The sequence below is a fragment of the Ahaetulla prasina genome, chromosome 6 (assembly GCF_028640845.1).
Source record: "Ahaetulla prasina isolate Xishuangbanna chromosome 6, ASM2864084v1, whole genome shotgun sequence".
NCBI classification, from domain to species: domain Eukaryota; kingdom Metazoa; phylum Chordata; class Lepidosauria; order Squamata; family Colubridae; genus Ahaetulla; species Ahaetulla prasina.
The window spans coordinates 62,152,890-62,176,012 of NC_080544.1; the positions used below are offsets into that span (position 1 = coordinate 62,152,890).

A 23,123-nucleotide genomic window follows, 5' to 3' on the forward strand; every position below is an offset into this window, starting at 1 on the left:
TAAAGATACATGGGGTGAGGGGAGCAAACATACTTCTGATGGTGGTGGGGAGAGAAGGATCCACTGAAGCATCTTTCAAACAAGGAATGAGAAGAAGAAAGAATAACGGGGGGACAGAGAATACCCTGTGGACTTTGGGAAAATTAATATGGTGCGCTAGAAATTTATTTCAGGTGCAGAAAAAGTGGATAAAATGGTGTGAGAGAGATGGAAAGAAAATGAGGCTATAAGGGGAACTGCAAAAAGAGCTGCATGCTTTGAAACAGAAAAAGAAGAAAAGCTAACAGATGTTTAAGAAATATAAACATGCAGAGGGATAGGAGAGCCTGTTGCACAATATAGAGGGGAAGTAGGACCAATAGATAGTGAACACAAAACATAGCTAAACTTGAAATCAAATCTTTGTGTCGTACTTTGGCATTATTAAATCATTGAAAGTGTTCGTCAGAATAAGCTAAATATCAGGTCCCTGCTCTAGAAGCTGTTATCTACTGATCTCTAGTCTCAGACTTTTGTTTTTGGCTTGACATCCTGCCTAGTTTTGAAGTTAGATAATTCCTTGTGTTGTTTTTCAGTTTCCTTGTCTTGTGGTATAGATTAAGGGACTTACTACAGAAGTTAGAGAACAAGTAGAAGTTGTGTTGTTCAGCATAGTGTGAAAAGGAGACACGCCAAGGGACACTGATTCAATCCTCTAAGCATGAAATGGATTGGTGCCGAGGCGTGGCGGGGGGGGGAGGCATCTGATGGAGTGTGTAATAGACTGCGGATACAAGGGAGATACAAGATCTTGAGAAATAAAATTTGTGAGCTGTACTCCCTCCTGTTCTCTTTGTTTTGCATCTTGTTCTGAAAAAAAAAAATCCAAAATCTCTGCAGAGGCCGATGCAGTAGTTAGAGTCTAGTTAGACTTAAAATATCACGGAATAAAGCTTTTGAAGGATTTCAGAAGTGGATCAAATTAAAGGCACATCTAGTCTTGTCTGTAGTTTGCAGTTCCCAGACATAATCTCAGAGACACATTAGTTTTCCACTATTTATAACTCACAGCAGCTGACCAGTATCTTCTAAATTGCCTTTTAAAAATATTTTTGACTCTTTCAGTACTCTTGATCTGAGATATGTTAAATTATCTCTAGCCACCACAGGCATTGGTCCACCTATGCAGTTTGGGTATTATGGGAACTTTAGTCATAGACATCTAGAAGCTATATGGGAAAGGCTGCTCTAGTGTTTCAAAGCCAACAACTAACGTTGCATCTTGTGACAGTGAATTCTATGAATAAAATGGCATGATATAAATAACTGTAATATGTTCTGAATCTGCAGATAATTAATTTAATTATGATCAAATATGTCTATTCTTTCCTCATCTCTATAACTTTCAAACTCTTTAACTGAGTATTTGAGCATTAATTGCTCCTTGCTTGAACATTTTGTTTCAAAATTAAAAGTCTCATCAGTGAGGGTTTTGGGGTTTTTTTGCTGTTCACTCCTGCAATACCATTTTTTATATATAACCCAGCTAAACATCTATGAACTGGTTGCCTTTGAATCCTTGTGTAAGACATACTGCATGTTTTACAATTTGGTTTATATTGTTTAAATACTGTATAGTCTTAACAATAAAACTATAAGATGTAAATATTGTGTTATTCATGGGAACTTGTCTAAAACATGATTGAGTTAGATATCTGCACACTGGTAGACAATTGGTGATGCTCATACCTTACATGGAACACCAGCATCCTATCCACAACTACATTTACTGTAGAAAGTATGGATCTTCTAAGGGTGGCAAGGAGAGTCAGAGGTTGTTGAAACGGCTGCAAATTTTGACAGCAAGAGAGGTTTAATAGAAAGTGTGACTGGCTGTGGCTTTTCAGACCGTGGCACAGTGCAAGTTGTGCTGCTTCATGATGACAAATTGTGGAAAGATTGTCTCGGCACAGATGAAGGATGGCTGAATGGTTGTCAGGGGAGGGTGGTGGAGTGGACACACAAATTGTTCTCAGGAAGACTTATAATTTTCAAATCCAGTCTTGCTCAGCACAGGACTTGTTGCTTCAAGTGTCTAGAAACTTCTTTTCTTTAAGGCTATTCTCTGGGCTCACCTTTCCAATCCAGTGCCCTGCACTCAGCTTGGAATTGAATAAGATTGATTATGTACCATCAAGTCACTGTGAGGACTCTTAGCGACATGTATAGATTTTCTCCATGACAATCTGTCCCTAACTTGGTCTTTCAGATCTTCCAGCAGAACACCCATTGCTGCATAACTGAGTCCCCCTCCTTGCTGCTGGTTATCTTGTTATCTTTCCTTCCATCTTTTCCAGCCTTAGGATCCTTCTCTAGGGAGTTAAGTCTTCATATAATGTGTACAAATCAACTTGGAATATAGCTTCCATAATCTTTTGTAAAGATTGGTCATGTTTGCTGGGAAGACTGTAGTTCTGCACAAATGGAAGGCTCTAGTCTGGGAAATCCATTCCAAATGATTAACTCATTTGGCTTCTTGGCCTCTTCATGCCTGATCAATTAAATCAACATCATCTGGTAGAGAGGGCTTTACAAACATGGCACACACATCATCAGATGATGCAATAATTTTAAGAGTGACAGATTGGCAGTGAAACCAGTACATCTGAAAGTTTTTACATTTTCATTTTTTTAAAAACAATAATAACATTTTGGCCATGTTCCTGGAGTCTTAAAAAATTCTAGTTCCATCTCTGCCTTCCAGAAGGTCCTTAAAACTTGGTATTTTTTCCATCAACCTTGGGGATCCCACTGTGAGGTTACAAGATGGTTATATGATGTCAAATGACTGTTGTATTCCTGCATTCTTGGTGGTTTTTTATATATGTTCATTTTTTTTTGTTTTAAATGTTAATATGTTTATATGCCACTTAGAGTAACATTTTGTGGGATTGATGCCTATATAAATCTAACAAATAAATAAATATTTGTTTTTCGTCAGTTCAGGCTGCCAGTGGATTAACTCCAATTTTTGCAAGAGAAACTGTCCCTAAATTAATTAAAATCCTGACACAGAACCAGAGATGTAGAATATGTATTATCACTTGAGGTTTTTTTCCAGGGTCCCTGGTATTCATTTTTGAGCAGTCAGATTCATTTAAATTTCCCCCCTCTCTCCCCCTCCCCCTGCCTCCCTCCCTCCCTCCTTCCCTCCCTCCTTCTCTCTCTCTCTCTCTCTCTCTCTCTCTCTCTCTCTCTCTCTCTCTCTCTCTGAATATGATCATGAGCTAAAAAGCACTGAACAGAATCTGAGAACCTTTTTGTTTCAGCAACTGTGGTTGAAAGGAAGCACTGAAATCTGCAAATGTCAGCAGGTTTACAATAATAAATATCCCTAAATTTATTGTTGTCATCATGCTTTTGGACTCTGATTGGCTTGAAATCAAGCTCAGTAAACTTCCAATTCTAAAAATTGCAATTATATTTTTAGAAGCCAAATTGCATAAAACCAGTTATACATCAAACTAAGTGCAGGGTGGCTGAGCAGTGAATGTGATGACATATTCTTGTGAGCAGATACAGCCAACCAGAATAACTTGTTGGTTATTCTGGTTGTGTTCTGTTTCTTTAGAGCATATCAGAAATCCTAAGGTTGGTTAACCAAACAACAAATGCCTTAATAGCTGTTTCACTGATGAGCAAGTACAACTGGGTGAATAGGGTATGTTTATATTTTATTATCATTTAAATATATAACTGCTATTAATTTCTAAGGACAAATATACGTTTTTAGGGATCAAGGCAACTTATGGGTGAAATTTTTACAATTTTGTCTGGAAGGCAACCATTAATTCAGCAGGCATAATTCTGAATGTAGTACTCAACGTGTGCAATGATAGGTAACTTGGTTTTCTCAAGGTGTTTTTAGATTACAACACCCATAATTCCTTACTATTAACGTGACTAGCTGGGGTTGAGCTGCACTATAGTCTGAAACAGCAGGAGTTGCCTATTCCTATTCTGTCTAAAGAGAAGAAGCTGTTTCATTGGAACTGCAGAAGAGGCACAAATGATAGGTTTAAGAACAGATGTAAGTTGCATAGTGGGAAGTGCTTTAAGGAGGCTTCTTGTAGAAAAAGTTGCAGAATCTTCTCTGGAGATTTGTAAGAGAAGGCTGAATATATATATTCCATGCATAGTAAGCTTCTCAAAGGATTGCTAATTGCAAGAGAATACTTGAAGCATTAGGTTATCCTGATTCTCTGACTACTCCTTATAGAAGATAGGATGAAGAAAAGCTCAGTGAGCTGTATAATCCTGAAAAATATATGAAGGAAATACAAGGATCCAGAGCTGATAAAAGTTTGGAGTAGAAGAATTAGAATGCTCTGGCTGTATCCATGACAAACGTTAAGACTTTCAGTTAATTAATAATGTGATATTCAGGAGGACTCACATATGTATTCATTTTGCAGGCACATTGGCAAGGGCATATTTTCAGCTTTCCCAACATCAGTCCAATTATCTTCACAGTCCTGCTAATTTTCTCGTAAATTGCTTATTGCAGCCTTCTCCAACCTTGCACCTCCCAGATGCATTGGACTATAACTCCTCCTTCCTTACCTGTCATAGCTGTGCTGACTATGAATGATGGAGGTGGTAACCTGACTTATCAAAGTGTAAGCTGCCAGGTTAGGGGACGCTCTTTTGTGGAGTCATCAAAGATACACTGGGAGAGCCTACTTGTTCTTGTGGTACTCCTTGGAGTCCCACTTAACTTCTGTATTATTCTGTTTCCTTCTCGTGAAACTGCTGTTTTCCATAATGCTGAGTTTACAGCCTCTTTTTATTGTAACTTTTGTGATGTGTTGCTCTACTTTATACCTGTTACACATACGATATTTGAAAAGTAATTATGAGTGAAGCTTTTGTTTGCTGTCATTAGTGTTGTTGCTGTGAGATACCTTGAGAGCACCCAGTTTGTGGAACACAATTCTTCCTTCCCAGTGGGTGTGACTATTGTGAAAGAAATAGATTATACTTTGAGCTGAAAAATGACTCCTTTGGGCTGAAGCTGTCTTGATGATACCTTTTCTTCTCACTGAGTCAATAATGATGAAGGGAACCATTCTGTTGGTTAAAGTAGCTTATTGGAGATTTTTTTAAAAATCCAGTTGTTTTATCTGTGTCTTGATCATGAAACAGTCTGTGGACTCTTTATAAAATTTGTCATGCATACCATGGTTTCTTAGAGCTTCAAATAAAACATTTTATTATGAGGTTGCTTTTCTAGTTCAAAAGATTGGCTGGACTCTATAGAGGAGAGCATGAGTAGAACTGTTTGCTCTTTTCTAACCATGGCACTCTGACAAAAGGCTCCTCCCCAACAACACAGCCCAGCTTCATGTTTTTAACCACTTAGATACTTAATCATTTACCTGTCTGTGGTAGATTACAATGCTGTTTCAGTAGCATAATGGCTCTGTTTTCGGCTGGGACGGCCTCCTGCAACCCTCTGCCAACGACAACAGAGCTCAGGAGGGCCTCGTGGCAAAGGGTTGCAGGAAGGCGTCCTAGCTGAAAATGGAAATTGGGAGCCTGTTTTCACTGGCAGAAGCACAGCGGGCCAGTCCTCCACTGTTTCCAGGGTGACCCTGTGGGCCAGATCTAAGCACTCCATGGGCCAGATGCGGCCCACGGGTCTTGAGTTTCACACCCCTGTTCTATACTCTTTGAGGGCATCTATGTGCCTAGATGACACCGAAAGGTTTTTCTTAGTTCTTTTGCTGCGGGCTTTTTCTTCCAGAACCCATGTCACTCTTTAGGTTATCCTGGGTGAACTGAGTGGTGATTTTATTGCAAATCAAGGATGGGGAGAAATGAAAAGAGAGGAGCTGGGTGAAAAAGGTAAAAACAGCCTCGTACCGGAGGAGCTTCGGAAATGAGAACCTTGGATGAATTTCTGGTGCTATTGATTGGTAAACAGTTTATACATCCTGACATTCATAATCTTGGTGTGCTGCTGATAGTCCAGATTAATGGACCCAGGGGCTGTCCATCCGTCACTTCCCATTAATTACTAGAGAGGTGTTTTTTCCAGTGATTTACCTGACAGCGGGCCATGATGAATACCCCTAAACCAAGTGGGCAGTGATTAATCATGTGGCCACACCCTTCTCCAACTCTTTCTTCGCCTTTACCAGAGGACAGACCCTGAAGCCATCTGTCTCTATAAACGTGACCTGATGCATATTTATAGGGGCCTGGGGCCTGGCAGAGAGCAGCCTTGGCTGTTTGTGCCAAAGCTTATGAAAAATAAATATCCCTTGGCAGAAGGGGGCTGCAAATACCTGGGGCTGTGGGGTAGCAGTTAGGTTTCAGGTTGAGGGGAATTGAATAAGAGGAAACAAATGGAGCTGTTTCGGTCTTGGAAGGGAATATGGACTTATGATGAAGGGAGACTGTACCTTGCATTTTTTCTTGGCTTTGAATCATGGGAAATTTTTTAAACTTAAAAACAAGGAGCCAAGAGTGGTAAACTAGCCTGCTGTAATCTGCTGCAAATGTAAATTTGGCCATTCATCCATGGTTAAACTAATCAAGAAGAGAACCAACCTAGAATTGAGGAGAAATTTCCTGACAGTTAGAACAATTAATTAGTGGAACGACTTGCCTCCAGAAGTGGTGGATGCTCCAACATGGAAGTTTTTAAGAAGAGATTGGAATCTCTTGGATTGGAAATATAAAGAGATTTTCTTTACATTTCCAATACTTTGGGAATCCTCAAAGCATTTATATTAAATTCCCTTCATGTCCAGAGTTCTTTGTTCTCTTCCTTGTTTGAAAGTGGGTTTGATCCAGGACAGGAAATGCCAACTGGTATTCTTATAGATAGCTGGCAAATGAACAAGATTCTGTGTTAGTGTAGACTTTATGATGAGTGTATTTCTAACATTTCTGTACGTTTCTGAATCTCTTCAGATCTAGGTGAAGGAATGGTAGAACCTGAGGGTGGAGTCAAAAGACGAATCAACCTAGAGTTGCTATGTAGCCACAAATGGACTAAGTCCAACACCTCTTGAATTCCATTGACGCTTCTCTACTGCCAAAATATTGCTAACCATTAGTTGAGTAGATTCCTGTGCATAGGCATGAATAGTAATATATCAGTTTAATGTGGACCTGGTCTTTTGCATCTGACATTATGTCATTTTATGTTGGTATGACTGGGATGAACTAAGGTAGGCTTAGACTATCACCACCTGTTTACTCAGAACTTTGTCAACAAAATGAGTGCAAGGGTAATTGTATCTTAGTTAATATTGATATCCATTGATCTTTCTAAGAAGTTAATCAAGCAAGGTTTTGTTTATTTTATTAGTTCTTCACTATTCTCTAAAGAGCTCCAGTTCTTTCTTGGAGGACTGACTGGGTTGGATTAGAAAACTTCCCCATTTTAACTGGGTTATGGTGTTCACATAACCAAACCCTATGCCAAATAGGGATTTACAGGTGATAATCCAACACCTTGAATTGCTTAAACCAGAATAAACTCAGGGCTTGGGAGATTAAAATGAATCTGCCCTACTCCTTTCTGAGCCGTAATATTCTCATAGCACACTTACCCCATTGTTGAACCAAAAAAGCACATTGTGTAAATACCACCATCCTGCCATAAATCCTGTCTCGCTCAATAACTGTTGTTAGGAGATACAGATAAATGCATAAAACTGAGCTCTTTATATACCTGTGGTATGTTCAATACAGTATCTTTGCTCTTGCCTTATTAATGCGTAAACCATCATTTAATACCATATATGCTATATATTTTTGGAACATGTGACATTTTATAGTCTGTCAATCTTTTGCTTAAGGGGCTTAGCAAAATCCCCTCCATGGCATTTGGAGAGGAGAAAGGGAGGGAGAAGGAGGGAGAGATGAGGAGGAGGAGGAAGAGGAGGAGGAGGAAGAGGAATACTCTGATTCCTTTTTCCTTTGTAAAGCTTAGTAGATTTAAGTAAGTATCCATTTCATCTCCATATAGAGGCAGAAAGGATAAGATGTGTTAGAGACTGGTGCTCTTTATAGACCCATACAGCATCTGAAAGCTTAAACTTAGTTCTTCAGATGAAATAGGCAAGCGACCCATGGAAAACTCCTTTTTCAAGTCAAAGACTTATATCTTTTTCAGTTTTTTATACAATACTATCCTGTTCCCATAACTTGTTTCCTATTTTCCCAAAGAATGCTGCTTCAATATTTTTCTAAAAAAATAATAATAATATTTGGGCAAGGAACCTCCATTGCTTCCTTTTCAGAAGTAGCAAAACAGGAAGTTTAATCTGTACCTGGCCATCTTATGCTGTATCCAGCCAGTATTGTCCACTGAAACTGAAGGGATACTTTTGACCAGAAGAGCAGAACTCTTTCCTATCGCTTCCTGCATGCAAAACATGTAGTCTTATCACTGAGTTGTGGTCTGCCCCTTAATCTCTCGGGCAGAAAATATAATAAGGCAGGTTCTCTATTGTTCCTGAACTTTGTGGGTGCTGTGTGTCATGCAGAAATTGGTAAATACTTCCCTAGGCTTCACTGACCCAGCAGAACATTATCTTTTCACCTTCTAAGAGATAGTTCTGCTTCCTTTCATTAATTGCTCCAAAATTTATACAATTGCCTATATATCTATAAAAGCAATTTTCTTCAAATCAGCTAGCTTGGCCAGTCAGTTAATACACAACACATTTAAAATGTGATAGGGCAAATAGAAATTGGGTGTCTTCTACATGATCAAGAATTGGTTTGTTAATTAATAGAAGAGAATCTTAACTGGTTTTTATCCTGGAAATTTGCACATATTCTTTAAATAAAGAGAAAAGCAAATTGCCAGTTGTGCAGAGTATAGGTTAATAAATCTGGGTATTTTTTAAAAGATTTTTTTCCTCCCACTCTAGAGCAGAGACACTGAATGATATTTGCAGCAGCTTGAGCCTTGAGGCTAGAGACTAGAATTACAATATAGAATAAAATTGCATACCTATTTTACTTGCTGCTTCACCTGTCCTAAAACATACTTATTCTGTAACTGTCTTATTCTCAAAATCTTTTTGAACAAAAGTATTCATGTGGATTTTAAATGCAACGTAGAAACTTTTGGTTTTGGATAGAGTTTGGGGTATTGTAAGGATAGCTGAGCTTATGACAAACACCACTGTGATTTCCTACAGGATAGTGGCAAAGCTGATAAAAACCCTGAGAGGAGTTTGATTAGAGTATGAAGCAGCTGGGATTAGGGTACCAACATGCAGGAGGCAGCAGGTTGAAGCTTACTTATACCAGTTTTTAAAAATAACAAGCTATACTAGGTTCCATCGGATGAGCATGATTTATATCTTTCTCTTTTTTTGTGTGCCTAGTGCAAAATTACTGTGGTTTATTTAGGCATGATTATCCTCCTTTCTTGAGAGCAATATCAGAAAATGTTTAGCAATAAAGAAAGAAACCACAAAGGAGATCTGATGGCCTCAAAATCTGATGCAAGACCTATAAGAAATGCTCAAGTAGTTCATTGATCAAAAGAATAATCAAAATGCCAAAGTATTTAAGAAGTAGAGCTTTTGGCAGAGGAATGTCAGTTACTGAGGCTGTTTTGTGTACAATATCGCGCACAACCAGCTCTGCTTTATCCTCTGGGTTCTGCCTTTTTGTTTTCCTTATTTCAGAACAATTTTTTAAAAGTACTACCACCTCAAATCTGCTCTGATGAATTCTATTTTAATTAGTATGTTGTGCTAATTTACATAACTGCTACTGCATTGAACTGATTGTCTTTTTCTTTCTCTCTCTCTCTTACAGATATTGATAACACCATGCAGCCAGATACAGACAAAACCAGAGTACGAGTTAGGAAACCGGACATGGTTCTGTATGTCCCAAGAGCAAGACGTGAGATGGCCGTCTCAAAAAGTGGCCCTTCCATGGCCATCAAATACGGGAGGGAGAGTCATGGCTCCACCACAGAGAAGGAGAGTGTTAAAGCGTGTGAGGCAGGACAAAACCCTAAAATTAGGAAAGGGCTGCTTCAGGATGATCAGGAAAATGCCAGGTCTCCTCAGAAACAGAGAAGAACTTTTCCCCAGGACTCAAGCCATAATGATGCATTCTGCCAAAGAAACCAAGGCACAAAGGCTCAGGGAGAGAAGAGTCCAACGTTCCATCAGAAGGCCACTTCACATCACTTCTCCTCTTCCTCCAGCTTCCCAGACCCAACTCTTACTGGAGTGAGCGAAACAGAGACACATGAGTGCTGTACTGTACAATCTGCTGTCTCAGGGGAAAGAATGGCAGATCTCCAGCCAGAGATTAGTAGTATCAACACCTCCTGGAAAAAGGAGCATATCTGCCCATCAGAAAGGCAGATCACCAGCAGGACCAAGAGGGCAGCAGTTGTCTCAGAAGCAGTAGGACCAGGTGAAAGTGGTAGGCAGAATTCCTTGGAACAGAAAATGCTAAGCGAAGATAGCAAGTTGCTTTTCAAGAACAACAGAACAAAGCTTTTAAGTAAAGGTGGTTCAGAATTGACCGGAATAAGTAAGAACAGTATATCTGGAACGGAAGACCAGAGGATTCCAGATAACATAGAGGCATATACAGGTGGTTCATCCATCTACACAGACGAAGGAAACTCTGATTCAGCACACATAAGTAACTGTGATTTGCTGGAGCACATTGATAAAAGCCACCGGTTTCCTATGGAGATAACCAAGTATAACAGATGCAAATATATAGAGCAAAGCAGCTCCAGTCAAACAGCAATGAGTGACAATAGCATCTTAGAATGTGCTGTGGTAGAGCCAAAGGAATGTAATAGAGTTGAAGATGCAAAGGGGAGTGTTCCTGCTTCAGCACAAGCAAGTGAGTATGGCGACAAGAATGAGAGCTGTATCTCCCAGCGTTCAGTTAAATTTATCTCTGATCAGGTTGCAGTGGCTGCTGATAGTCATGAGAACATTTTAATTCAGGCGGAGACACATAAGCTCATGGAGAATGCAGAGCAGCTTCCAGATAATTCAAACGTGTCTATAGGTTTTAGTTGTTCAGACAGGACTTCTGAGAAGATAGATGATCTCCCCAATTGTTTCTTTAAGGTAGCAGGTGATGAAAAGTTACAGGGAGGTGATAGTGAACACGATAAGGAGAAAAGCCTGTGTGATGAGACAGGCCAGTATAAATGTGAGACATTTGAGGCAAAGGCTGCACTGACAACAGAGGAAAGCATTTTGGACTTGGTTGACCAGAGCCCTGAGAGCAGAAGTAGTGTGGAGCCATTTTGTCCTTCCAAGGAGACTGCCAGCTGGTCTCTGAAATCTGCCTCTGAGAAGATGGCATCTTGTCCAGTAAGCATATTGGAGAGAACAGGAACACCCTTAGAAGCGGAAAAGCCAGCTTTGGGGGAACTGGGTACAAGCTTGCAATATCCCTCTGAAGGCAAAGGAGAAGAACGACCCACAAATCGTGTGCCATCTAGTTCGGAAGAGACCACTAACACCAGCACTGATCTTGTAAGTCACAGTGAGGCTGACAACATGGCAGATGAGAGCTGGGATGCCCTGTTTAATGATGATGGGGATTGCTTGGATCCACAATTATTGGAGCAGGTGAGTATTCTGAGTTTTTTTTCCCCCAGAGCTGAAGCAAAAGGGTAAGAATTGCATGCATGTCAGAGACCTGTGACATGGCCAGCTCGAAATCTAGAATCTTTGTTTATATCAAAGCTAGCTCAGTCTGGTCACTTCCTGCTTTTTCCTGGAAGATCAAACCATAATCATCACACATAGAATTCTCTGCTGAAAAATTCAAACCGTGATGCTCAGAGTAAACTGGAAAATCAGTCAAAATGCGTATAAATGTTTTTGTAATTTTGTATTTTTTCTAAAACTTTTTTTTTTAATTTTTGCATTATTGGGAGGTGAAGAAGAGTAGACACCATTGGAAAATGGTATACAGGGGTAGGAAAATTGGCAATTGCCTTCATAGGAAGGAAAAAACAAAACCAGAGCCCAATAACCCCTTTTCTGATAGACTTTATTAAAAGGCATAGACTCATGCCTCGTAATAAAATATGTTAATTGGAAAAGGTGACTCCTGGTTGTTTGCTGTCATATACTAACGTGGCTGTCCTGCTGCAGTACCTTCAAAAAGCAAAAGGAAATTCCAGAAATAATAAAATCTGCAAAGCTCCAACTCTATTGGTGAAAATATACCCTCTTTTTTGAACGTTTAGTAGAGGTTTGTATTATTTTCCCCCATCCGCTGCCCATGAGGGTTAGTAATTCACCCAGAAAAACTCTTATCAGGGATGACCATTAAATAATATTTTCGGGCGACGTGCTTCCTGTTCTCTTTGATAAATTGCAGGGAAGATCACGTACGGTCTGCAGTGGGAATTGGAAGAAAATTCTGCCTCCTGCATGGCTAGCTTGTAGCACAAACATTGGCGATGAAATCATAAAACAAAGAGAAGCAACATGAATGATTATTTATAAATCCCAACACCTGCAGTGGGCTAAAGCTCAGCAAGGCCAGGCCCTGGAACGCAATAAAGAAATATCCTCCATTGACAGTATATAAAATGCATGTAATCAAGCAGGCGGAAGTGCTGTGCGCGGGGCCTGCATTGCCATCGAGCAGCTTCAGCATGATGAACACCAGGCATGGAAAGATGGACTGTGAAGCTTCATGAAAATGGCAGTTTTTTAATTGGCTTTGGCTTGTTAGCATATTGCCCTGTAAGGGTAGCAATGAGTGCGTGGCGATGAGAAGCACAGCCCAGGGAATGTGCTGCCTTGCCGTCAGTTTACGAGGAAATCTCCGTGTTGGCTGGATGGCTGAGGACCCTTATTAAAGCTTAAATCAATATCACGGCCTTGTACTTTCGGAGTGACGCAAAGGTACCTAAAGTAACAAAGTATCCTAATATTGCTGCAAACTGCATATATAGCCTGCTCAGGAGTCAGAGTTGATCTGAGTTGATTCAGCTGCTAATAGCTCCTGCAAACCACTGAAATTAACTAAGCAGGCTCATTACCAAGGCTTAAATTCCATATAATGGAACCTGCTAAAACTCTACAGGGCCAGCTTTGACAGGAAATGGCTGTGGATTCACTTCTGCTTATTCCACTTTTTTGTGGTCTAGAAATTAAATCTCTCTTACTAAGCAGGTAATCTACCAACCCAGATCACACAGGTGGCATAGATGGCCGAAAAGAGCTCTCTACGTTCCTATGTTTTCAGCAGACATGACAGCACCTCAAGTGCAGTTTTCCTTTCTCAAACAGGAAGAGCAACAGGAATGCAATTGCTGTGTACAGATCAGTGGCACTGGATGTCTGTTTCACAATATAGGCAGGCCTCAGAGGCACTGGGCATCCTTCACCCATGCCTAGCAAATGCAAATGAATCCTTGTGCAAGGGAGCTTCTTAAAGCATTTACATTTTTTCTGCAGCTATGATAGGTTGCTTGGTGCTTTGGGCTGAAAAATGAGCAGGAGAATTGTTTGCATTCATTCATTCATTCATTCGTTCGTTCGTTCAATTACTATAGTCACCCATCTCAATCAATGACTCTGGACAGTTTACAGTTCAAAAGTTATATTGCCCATGCCCAGTAAATGCAAATGAATCCTTGTGCAAGGGAGCATCTTACCACGTTTACATTTTTTCTGCAGCTGTGATAGGTTGCTTGGTGCTTTGGGCTGAAAAATGAGCAGGAGAATTATTTGCATTCATTCATTTGTTAATTCATTCGTTCAATTACTATAGCCACCCATCTCAATCAATGACTCTGGACAGTTTACAGTTCAAAAACTATATTGCATACTGATAGGCATTGGGAAAGGAAAAACATTTTAGATTATCTCTCCTACGGTTATGTCCTTTGCTTTCTATAAGGCTTGGTCTGCTCTGTTGGTATTGTCAGAGGAAATTGTTGTCTACACTAACCAGGAACAGTAAGGGTATCTCTTGCTCCAACCATAAAGCTAGTGATCACTTTGCATTACTATGAATTCAGCATTGTAGAATATTTGTGCTTGGTTGAACTAAGTCTGTGGCTGCTTTTATAAGAGAAATTATATCAATACACATTGTGCATTAAATCTTAAAAATAGGGATAGTTTCTTTTTTTCCTACATCTTCCTTTTTGCTTGGCAGAAAATGCATCCTTCCTAGCTGGGAAAGTGGAGGTAAAATATTCTTTAATATTTTGATTCTTTGATTCTTTAATAAAAACTGGGCGATATAGCCTGTCAAGGAAGCAAGCTCTTGACCCTTTTTCAGTAGGCAGCTCTTATAGCTCACAGTTTTCTTCAACTCTAGTAACTGTACCATTGCACTCACAAAAGAAAAGGCCCAGCAGTTCCATGTGCCACAGAAGGAAAAGCAAACCAAAACAGGAACATAATCTTTTAACCTTGAAGGCAGGATCCAAATGAAAACAATCCAGTGATCTTTGTTAGGAAGATCTTATAGGGGAATCTATGAAGTCATTGATTTAGGGCAGCTTTCCCCAAAACTCGGAATTGCAGTTTCCTGTGACCAGTCATCAAAAATGGCAGAGGGAGAAGTAGAGCCCAAAACATCTGATTGCTGGAAGTTTGGGTTGCAGCATAGCCAGACCAAGATTTTTGACAGATTACATATGGCATTAAGCTCCACTGCGCCAGATCCACTCCTTTGAGTGTCTCTACCACCATTGCTTGTTTACCAAATAGGCTATAAGTGTGTGCATGTGTATGTGTGTGTGCATTTTGGGATTCTCATATTTTCTTTAATGAACATGGAGCTCTGTGTGTGATTGCATCAATAAGACACTTTCCCAATCCATGTTATTAGATTTGATTTCTCTCCTCCTCTGCTTACCAGAAAGGACCTTTCATCAGACTTATGAAATAACAGGGCTCCAGGATCATGAAGCAGGTGGATTTACAAAGATTCTTTTAAGAGGGCCTCACAAAAGGGTGCAATGCCACAAATTTACCTTAACGAAGAAAAATGTTGTGTTAATAAAAAGAGTGAATATGGGACAATAGCCAGAAAAACGAGTTCGTGTAAGACTTCTGTTGAGACCAATTACCCATAGTATCACTTTAATGAGGTACAAGATTTTATGTGGATAAAACAGGACTTGAGATGCCCACAGTGACAGATCTTGGGCTGTGTGTGAGCTGTATTCCTTGTTCGTGTGGGAAAAATCAGTATTCAAGTATCCCAAAAATTCTTGGTGGGCAACCTAATTGAACAAAGGGAGAGTTCACACTAGCAAGCACTACCTTAGTGTTATATTCACTGTGAGATGCGCCCCTCCTTTAAATGAGTTTGCATATGTTACTGTATGAGATCTTTGCATACATTAAAATGCAATTCATTTAATGCCCAATGGAAATTTCCTGTAAAAGGGTAAAAGGTAGAATTTGGCTTTTCTGCAGCGGCTGGAGCCTTGTTAATGCAGAGGTGCATTTATCCATATCTTTCTGTTTGTGCTGAAGAAAGAATAAGGTGAGATAAAAAAGAGGATAAAAAAAAACAATCCTTCACAAACAACTCATATCTAAATAAAGCAGGATCTGTGCTATTATTTGCCCCAGTGAGTTTTCTAAGGTCAATCTAACTCATTTTGTTATATAAGACCAAGGTTAGGGAGAGAGGGTTATACATGAGAAAAAGAAAAGCGAGAAAATTTTGGCATATTCCGGAGAAAATACTTCTAATGTGATTATCTAATGTGATTATAGGTTGTATATTAGGGCTCTAATGTTTACACATGAGGAAGATAGGAGCATCATGTTAGTCTTCATCTTGGTGAGTATTGAAGGGAAAGGAAGGAACACAAATATGTGTGTTTTTCTTTGGAGTGAGGCAGGGCAGGGATATACATTTAGGTGATATATGTGAAATTAGGATTTGTGCCCTGTACTTCCCAAACCTTAGCCTTTCCTATAGTATTGGATCACAGTTCTCATCATTTCAAGCCAACATGCCTAGTGGCTGTATTGAAAGGGCTGAAAGTGGGGACGGCTCATGTATGAGTTTAAAGGCTGCAGTGATCTTATCTGTCTGGTGAAAGCAACAAGATTTATTCACTTAATTTAGCATTTGGGTAAATGTTTTCATTTAGCAAGGAAAATTAGGATTTCGCTCTGATATTAGACCACTTGATTCTTAACTCTAAAGTTTTGGGTGGATTTTTTAAATTATTATTCTACAATCTGAATTTGAAAATTAATCTAACCTTTTTTATTTTGACTGCCAGAAAATCATTTTTCCTTCAAGAAAGATAATTTATATTAAGTGACACCAAAATCTTTAATTTCCCAATGGGAGTGAGGTTTCTGCAGCCTCTGCTACTCAGTTCTTTACCGTAACCTCCCTCCCTCCCTCCCTCCCTTCCTTCCTTCCTTACTTCCCCTCATTGCCTGAACATCCACCTTTCTCGCCACAGGCATGAGTACTCTTTGGAAAGCCGACTTTCAACCAAAAACTGAAGCTGACTTTATGCGCAGTTAAGTTCACAGTTCCTTATGCAATTCATGATAGGAAGTTCCAACATTAATGGGCTCACACTCTCATTATGTATGAAGCTTTTTAAACATACTTGTAACAATACAAAGCTACTTACACACCGCATTACCTGATGCACATATGCATGAGCAGCTGTCTGGCTGGCTCATATTTCACAATTAAAATCGCAATTTATACACGTGGAAAGTTTTAAGAAACTTTGTCTTCTATTTCCAGTGGTCCCTGGAGGCAAATTCTAATCTTTTGTGCATTTTGTGAACTGTCCTGTTTTGACTTGTCATCCTCCTTGCACCCAGTGGTTTGTGAAGGGCAGGGGTGCTCATGCAGTGTGCATTCCACAATCTCAGATAATCTTCTATGCCACTTGATATTATGAGCACTCTGCTCCATCAAGCATGTCTGAGGCCTGATCCTGCTGGGCTGTAGTGTTGTTCACTTGAACTCTGAATGCTCAGGTTCATGCCTTAGTTTTATTAAACCCAGCAAGATGCATCCTTCTTTATGTTCCTATTGCGACAGTTCCACCTCTTCCTCTCTGGATTGCCACCTTTTTCTTACTTGCTCCTACCGCAAATTCACTTTCCAGGAAGAATTATCTGAATTATTGTCTTTTATTGACTCAAGAGAGGTGAAATTTATAGTCTCCCTGTGGAACCGTGGCTTGTCCTGGTACGGATGCTTGAAAAAACAGAAATCTGCCTGAGTTATAGTCCTCCTTGCCAACAGGGTATGTGCTGATGTATACCATTAAAAACCCAGGACAAGAGTTCTGTCAACAGATCAGCAGCAGCAATCGTAATCAGCATCCATCTGTCAATCACAACACAGCCAAAATGACTTGGCATCCTTATTGGAAGAGACATGTCTTTGGAACAGAATGGAATGGCCAGAACAAGGCAATTTGGTGCAAGGATCAATGTCCGTTCTGTTACCGTGAGGCAGGTTTGGTGGCCTCATCAAAGATTTCCTAAGAAAAACCCTGCCAATTGAAAGATGTTTTGTCACAAAGATGTGACAAAATAAATAAATAAATAAAATAAAAAATAAATGTTTGTAGAAGCACTGCTTCCTTCCCTGCAGAAGTAAAAGTCAGGCTATGATGACCTTTCTGGTTGAAAACCATATGAAACATGCGGTTTCTTTGTGAAATATAATCATTTTATGAATTTATTTACAAAACATTATTTTGCATTGCATTTAAGTCCTGAGAAGATCACCAGGCAAAAAACAGCTATAATCAAAACTAGTGCGCAAATAAAAAAAATAAAGCCGATCAAATACAGCAGCAGGCAAGATTTAAAAAAACTAAAGACAACTTAACTCTCTTTTTGAAAAAGAGTCTGCATTAGGCGTGGGCTCCATAGCCAGGTGCTGCCACTGATAAAACCTTGTAATGCATCTCTACCATTTGCCCTCTCTTGGCAGCAGAATAACTGGACTTGACAAGTAAGTGCAAGGATAACAAAGTGTTCTGGTCTCAAATCATTTTAGACTTGGAAGATAATAATCAGCAGTTTGTATTAGACCAGAAACAGTCAGAAGTCATTGGAGTTTAAACAAGAACAGGGCAATATTTTCAAAAAAGCAGGTCCAAGAATTTTTGCTTGAAATAGCTATGCCTTCCAATTGCAAAATAAACATCTTGTGTTACATTTAATTACCACTGGCTGTAATTGCCATTAACTGTTTTGCATTAATGTGTTCATTTATTTGGACACATCTATTTAAAGAGGTTTACTAGAACATATTCCAAGGAATACATGGGCTCAGATCTTTTCCTTGTGCCACAGTCTTCATTTAGCATTTTATCTCCTATCTATTCTAGCCATATCCAGTCACCATGTGGCTTCCCATAGTTGCTTTACTAAGTGTGTTTTGCAACTATCTTAGGTATTGGTTTGGATGCAACTAATGCTTCCTGCCGGATGGATGTTTACTGAAGCAGATGTTCATTCTAGCCGCCTCCTCTGGAAACAGTGAGGGAGAAATCCGCCTAGTTCTAGGGAAAGAGCGTGCAAGCAGCAGGAGGCACCTAATCAATAACTCCCAATCTCCCATGGATGATCAATCCTTTTCCAGAGCCCCATCAATCAACTAGTGCACCCATTCCCAGGCTGACATAAAGGTTTGCGATGAGGCAAGACAGAGGCTGTCGTTTCAGGGTTGGGATATGAAATTAGACAATGGAGTAGATCCCTGAAATGACATCTGGAATCTACCTGTGGCCAATGCTGCTTTCAAGAAAGGATCGAAACAAAAGACAGTTTTGCTGTGTATCCTGCGCTTCATGCTTATAATTAGTCTCTGCCCTTCCTCCAGCTGTCTACCTGCACTCTCCGTGGCACAAGGCTACAGGAGCCGCATTTTGATTATTACAACTATTCTCCAGCTGATCAGGACATGAGTGACTCTGAGCTGCCACATGTCATTGAAATCTATGACTTCCCACCAGAATTCCGCACTGAGGATCTGCTGTGTGTCTTCTGCCATTACCAGTAAGCAGTTTGGTTCTGTTTCTCACTTGAGTTTTCTAGTGTAGTCTAGCCTCTGAGCTGAAGTGGCTGGGATGTAACACATTAGAACTGCACCCTTTCAATGACTTATTTAAGAGTCACTGACTGGCTGCTTGCTTGCTTTTATTGCAGCCACCCTGCCTCAGGGCCATTATTATCAGCTTTTTCTAATGATGCTCAGGTTTAGTATGTTATTGCCACCCATCAAGGGAATATTGTATTCCTCCCATCCTCTAAGGATTCTTCCTGCCCTGCAGTGAGAAATTCAAGTGAACACATCCATTTCCTAACTGTATATTTTTTTTGAAGCTGCAGGTAATTTGATGGTTGTTTTTTTTTGATCACTGCCAATTTTCCAGCTTTCTTTTTTTTTCTGCTTTCATCAGGAAAAAAGGCTTTGACATTAAATGGATAGATGACACACATGCTCTGGGTATCTTCTCCAGTCCCATCACAGGTATGACCTGCTTCTGAGAACCAGAAGCTGCTGGGTGTGTCCTTGGATGAAAGATGCTGGATGACAGCATTTGTTGAGTGGAGAGACTCAGGGCTCCTGTCCACTCACTCTCATTTCTCATCTGACATTGCCTTTATTCACCATAGCACAGGATGCTCTCAATACCAAACATCTGATGGTGAAAACCCGTCCCCTGTCACAGGCTACACGAGCTGCAAGGACCAAAGCCAGAGCTTATGCAGGTAAGTCCAGAAAGTTTCAAAGACTCTCCCAGGTTAACCTGTTGCTAGCTGTTGAGTCATATCTGTAATATATATTGTATTCCTACACTGTGTTTTCCTGAAAATACAACCTATCCTGAGAGTAAGTCCTAGCTTGATTTTTACACTTGCGCCCAATATAAGCCCTTCCCCCCCAAATACCCCCTAATTAAGACCCTGCCCACTCCAGGGTACACAGGTAAAAATTAAGATGGGGGGTGGAGCTGCTACTACTACTTACATTTGGACAGTTGCAGCCAGGCCTCCCACATCCTGTCACCTGTCTTGCTGGCCCATTTCTTCTGCAGCCAGCATGGTTTTCCTGGAGGCCTCTGTAGCTGATAACAGAGCTCCGGATTGATCTGGAGCTGCCTTTTAGGCTACAGAGGCCTTCAGGAAAGCCTTGCCAGCTGCAGAAGAAGTTCCTGAAGGCCTCTGATCACAAAAAGGAGGCCAGGGGTGATGCACGCAAGTGAGGTGAGTCAGTGGATTACATTCTCACAACCACCACCACCACCTGAAAATAAGAGCTGGTGTCTTTTTTGGGTGGGAAAAAATATAAGACAGGTCTTATTTTCAGGAAAACATGGGTCAGTATTAAGTGAGGCCATCTGATTTTATACCAGGTTTCAACTGTCCTATCCACCTTTGCTCTGCATATGTCATAAATTGATTAGGTCTGGTTCTCAGTGCTGATAAAAATGCCTCCTGATCAAGAAAACTGTTCCATTGGAAATATCCATCATTCCCTCTTAAATTTAGCTTTTGGAATCCTGTGCACGCTTCTCCAGTGAAAGAGCTACACTAACATCTGTTGATGGTGTCCTCTTAGCATTGAACAGTGCTTTTTGTAACATTAACAAGGGTCAAACCTATGAAATGCTCGGTCATCTTCTCTTGAGTTGCTGTTGGCTAAACTAATTCCCAAGACTCTTTTCCGGCAAATATGATGTGCTGCTACATGTTTTAAGTAGTAAACACAGCAGATATATTTTTTAGTTTCCAATCCTGTGTTGTCCAGCATCTGTGAGACTGAAAAGTGAGTAGCACAATGTTAACACTGCCATGTATTGTGGTCTGTTTTCAACGCAGTATAATGGGGACAGAATTAATGGAACTGAAGAAACAGCAACTGTATAGCTCTGCTAGTACTTGTATATTTGGCCAGTGGTTTCTTAAGTTCATTGCAACATGTCCTCTTCATTATTCTTTTTTTCCCCCTAGTTTCATGGGAAGGTCTATTAAAGTTGCTACCAATCTTTCACTCTGTCTTGTTATTATTTGAAGTAGAAAGGAATGCCTATGTTCTGGGGAAGGGAGCCATTTGTTAATACTTAAATATACTCGTTTTCCCATCCTATCAATGGAAACAATAACTCCAGATATTGAGACATCTGCTTTTCCCTCCTCTTAGAATTCCTGCAACCTGCCAAAGAGCGTCCTGAGACCTCAGCTGCTCTGGCCAGGAGACTGGTGACAGGTGCCCTTGGTGTGCGAAGCAAGCAGAGCAAGGCCGAACGTGAAGCTGAATGCAAGCAGTTACAAGCAGCTCGAGGTAAGCATGAAGGAGCAGAGACACTACGGTGTTGGAGGGGTGTGTGTGTGTGTGTGTGTGTAAGAAGTCGGGAAAGATAGGAATGGCTATTCTACTTCTAGGAGTACCAAGTGTCTAAGATGAAAAAGTCGCAATCTGCAGTATCATAGGTAACAATGAAAAAAATTACATCGTTTCTTTGTGTCTCGGTTTCAAATTGCCCTGCTCTCATTTTCTATCCACATTCAGGAAGTCTTTCTGGTCCAAGTGTCTGCTTCAGTGCAGAATAGTAAGTGAGCCAAAACATTTTTGTTATCACTCTGCCAGATCTACCTGAGTACCATAGGGAACTTCTCAATGGCCAGTGATTTCCCTGTCTCAGGTTCAGCAGAGAAACTTAACTGTGCTCTCCTGAAATATACAGTGATAAACAAGAAAGAATCAACCGCACTTCAGTCCCCTTTCTTTAACGTTACTAAGGCACAGCACCTCATTCTCTGCCTATCTTTCATGTGCACCAACTAGAGAGCACTGATAAAGCCATTGCTCTGGCCAGGGGAAGGAGTTTTCCATTCTATCTGGGAAATTGTAATGAAATCAACAAAGTATCTGTAGATTCCTACTGTGCCCTTGTCTGGTAGAGGTAGCAAGAAGAAAGAGAACTAGCCATTTGCTGCAGAATAGCTTGTGGATATTTGGAAATGAACTCTCCTGACCTGCAGTAGTATAATCTGTTGAGTAAAAAGTTAGTTGACGCTTTAGTCGATGCCAGTGTCTATGGTACTGCCAGTCTTCTGTTTATGGTGGGCATCTGGATGCATGTGGTCTTCAAAGATTCTACCTAGCTTATCTCCAACTCCTCACCATCCTGGATTGCCCAAAACTGAAATTGAACCACATGTTCAACAATGCAGCTTTTTGCCCCTAGGGATATAAAGGACAAATCATATTGAATGATTAGAAAATATAGCATAATAAATGCATTAGCTATAAAAGCAATCAGAAGTATATTTATTTTTTTTGTTTACATTTATATCCCGCCCTTCTCCGAAGACTCAGGGCGGCTTACAGTGTATAAGGCAGTAGTCTCATTCTATTTGTATATTTTTTGCAAAGTCAACTTATTGCCCCCCCAACAATCTGGGTCCTCATTTTACCTACCTTATAAAGGATGGAAGGCTGAGTCAACCTTGGGCCGGGCTTGAACCTGCAGTAATTGCAGGCTACTGTGTTCTAATAACAGGCTTCTTAATAGCCTGAGCTATCCCGGCCCTTTGTATTTCCTCTTGTGAAATGATAAATCTTCTGAACAACCTCTGTTCCATCTGATAATCATGGGCTAGAAAATTATGTAACCAGAAATTCAACCTGTACCCTTGTTTTCAATTTTTTTTTAATTTGCATTTATATCCCGCCCTTCTCCGAAGACTCAGGGCGGCTTACACTATGTTAAGCAATAGTCTTCATCCATTTGTATATTATATACAAAGTCAACTTATTGCCCCCAACAATCTGGGTCCTCATTTTACCTACCTTATAAAGGATGGAAGGCTGAGTCAACCTTGGGCCTGGTGGGACTTGAACCTGCAGTAATTGCAAGCAGCTGTGTTAATAACAGACTGTCTTAGCAGTCTGAGCCACCAGAGGCCCTACTGTTTCAGAGATTTTGGAAGAAATGTATTATTTATTTTATTTATCTGTTAGATTTCTGTCCAGCTTTTCCATAGTGGCTCAAAGTAGCTTTCATGGATAAATCTTTTCCGTTTTTGTTTTTTATAAAGAAATCCTGCGAGATAGATTGG

At 40.2% G+C, this 23,123-nt stretch overlaps 1 protein-coding gene across 3 annotated transcripts in view; it reads left to right on the top strand.

Annotated features, from left to right (window-relative positions):
• The window catches only part of R3HCC1L (R3H domain and coiled-coil containing 1 like), a 46,764-nt gene that overhangs the window by 15,965 nt on the left and 7,676 nt on the right, over positions 1–23,123 (top strand). For 2 of the 3 annotated variants that reach the window (XM_058187912.1, XM_058187913.1), the window contains 5 exons: positions 9,835–11,636; positions 18,877–19,052; positions 19,457–19,527; positions 19,674–19,769; positions 21,202–21,342. In XM_058187912.1, the coding sequence (XP_058043895.1) occupies positions 9,835–11,636; positions 18,877–19,052; positions 19,457–19,527; positions 19,674–19,769; positions 21,202–21,342 (2,286 nt within the window). The remainder of the gene's footprint in view (positions 1–9,834; positions 11,637–18,876; positions 19,053–19,456; positions 19,528–19,673; positions 19,770–21,201; positions 21,343–23,123) is intronic. The other variant, XR_009155695.1, reaches the window with a different exon arrangement.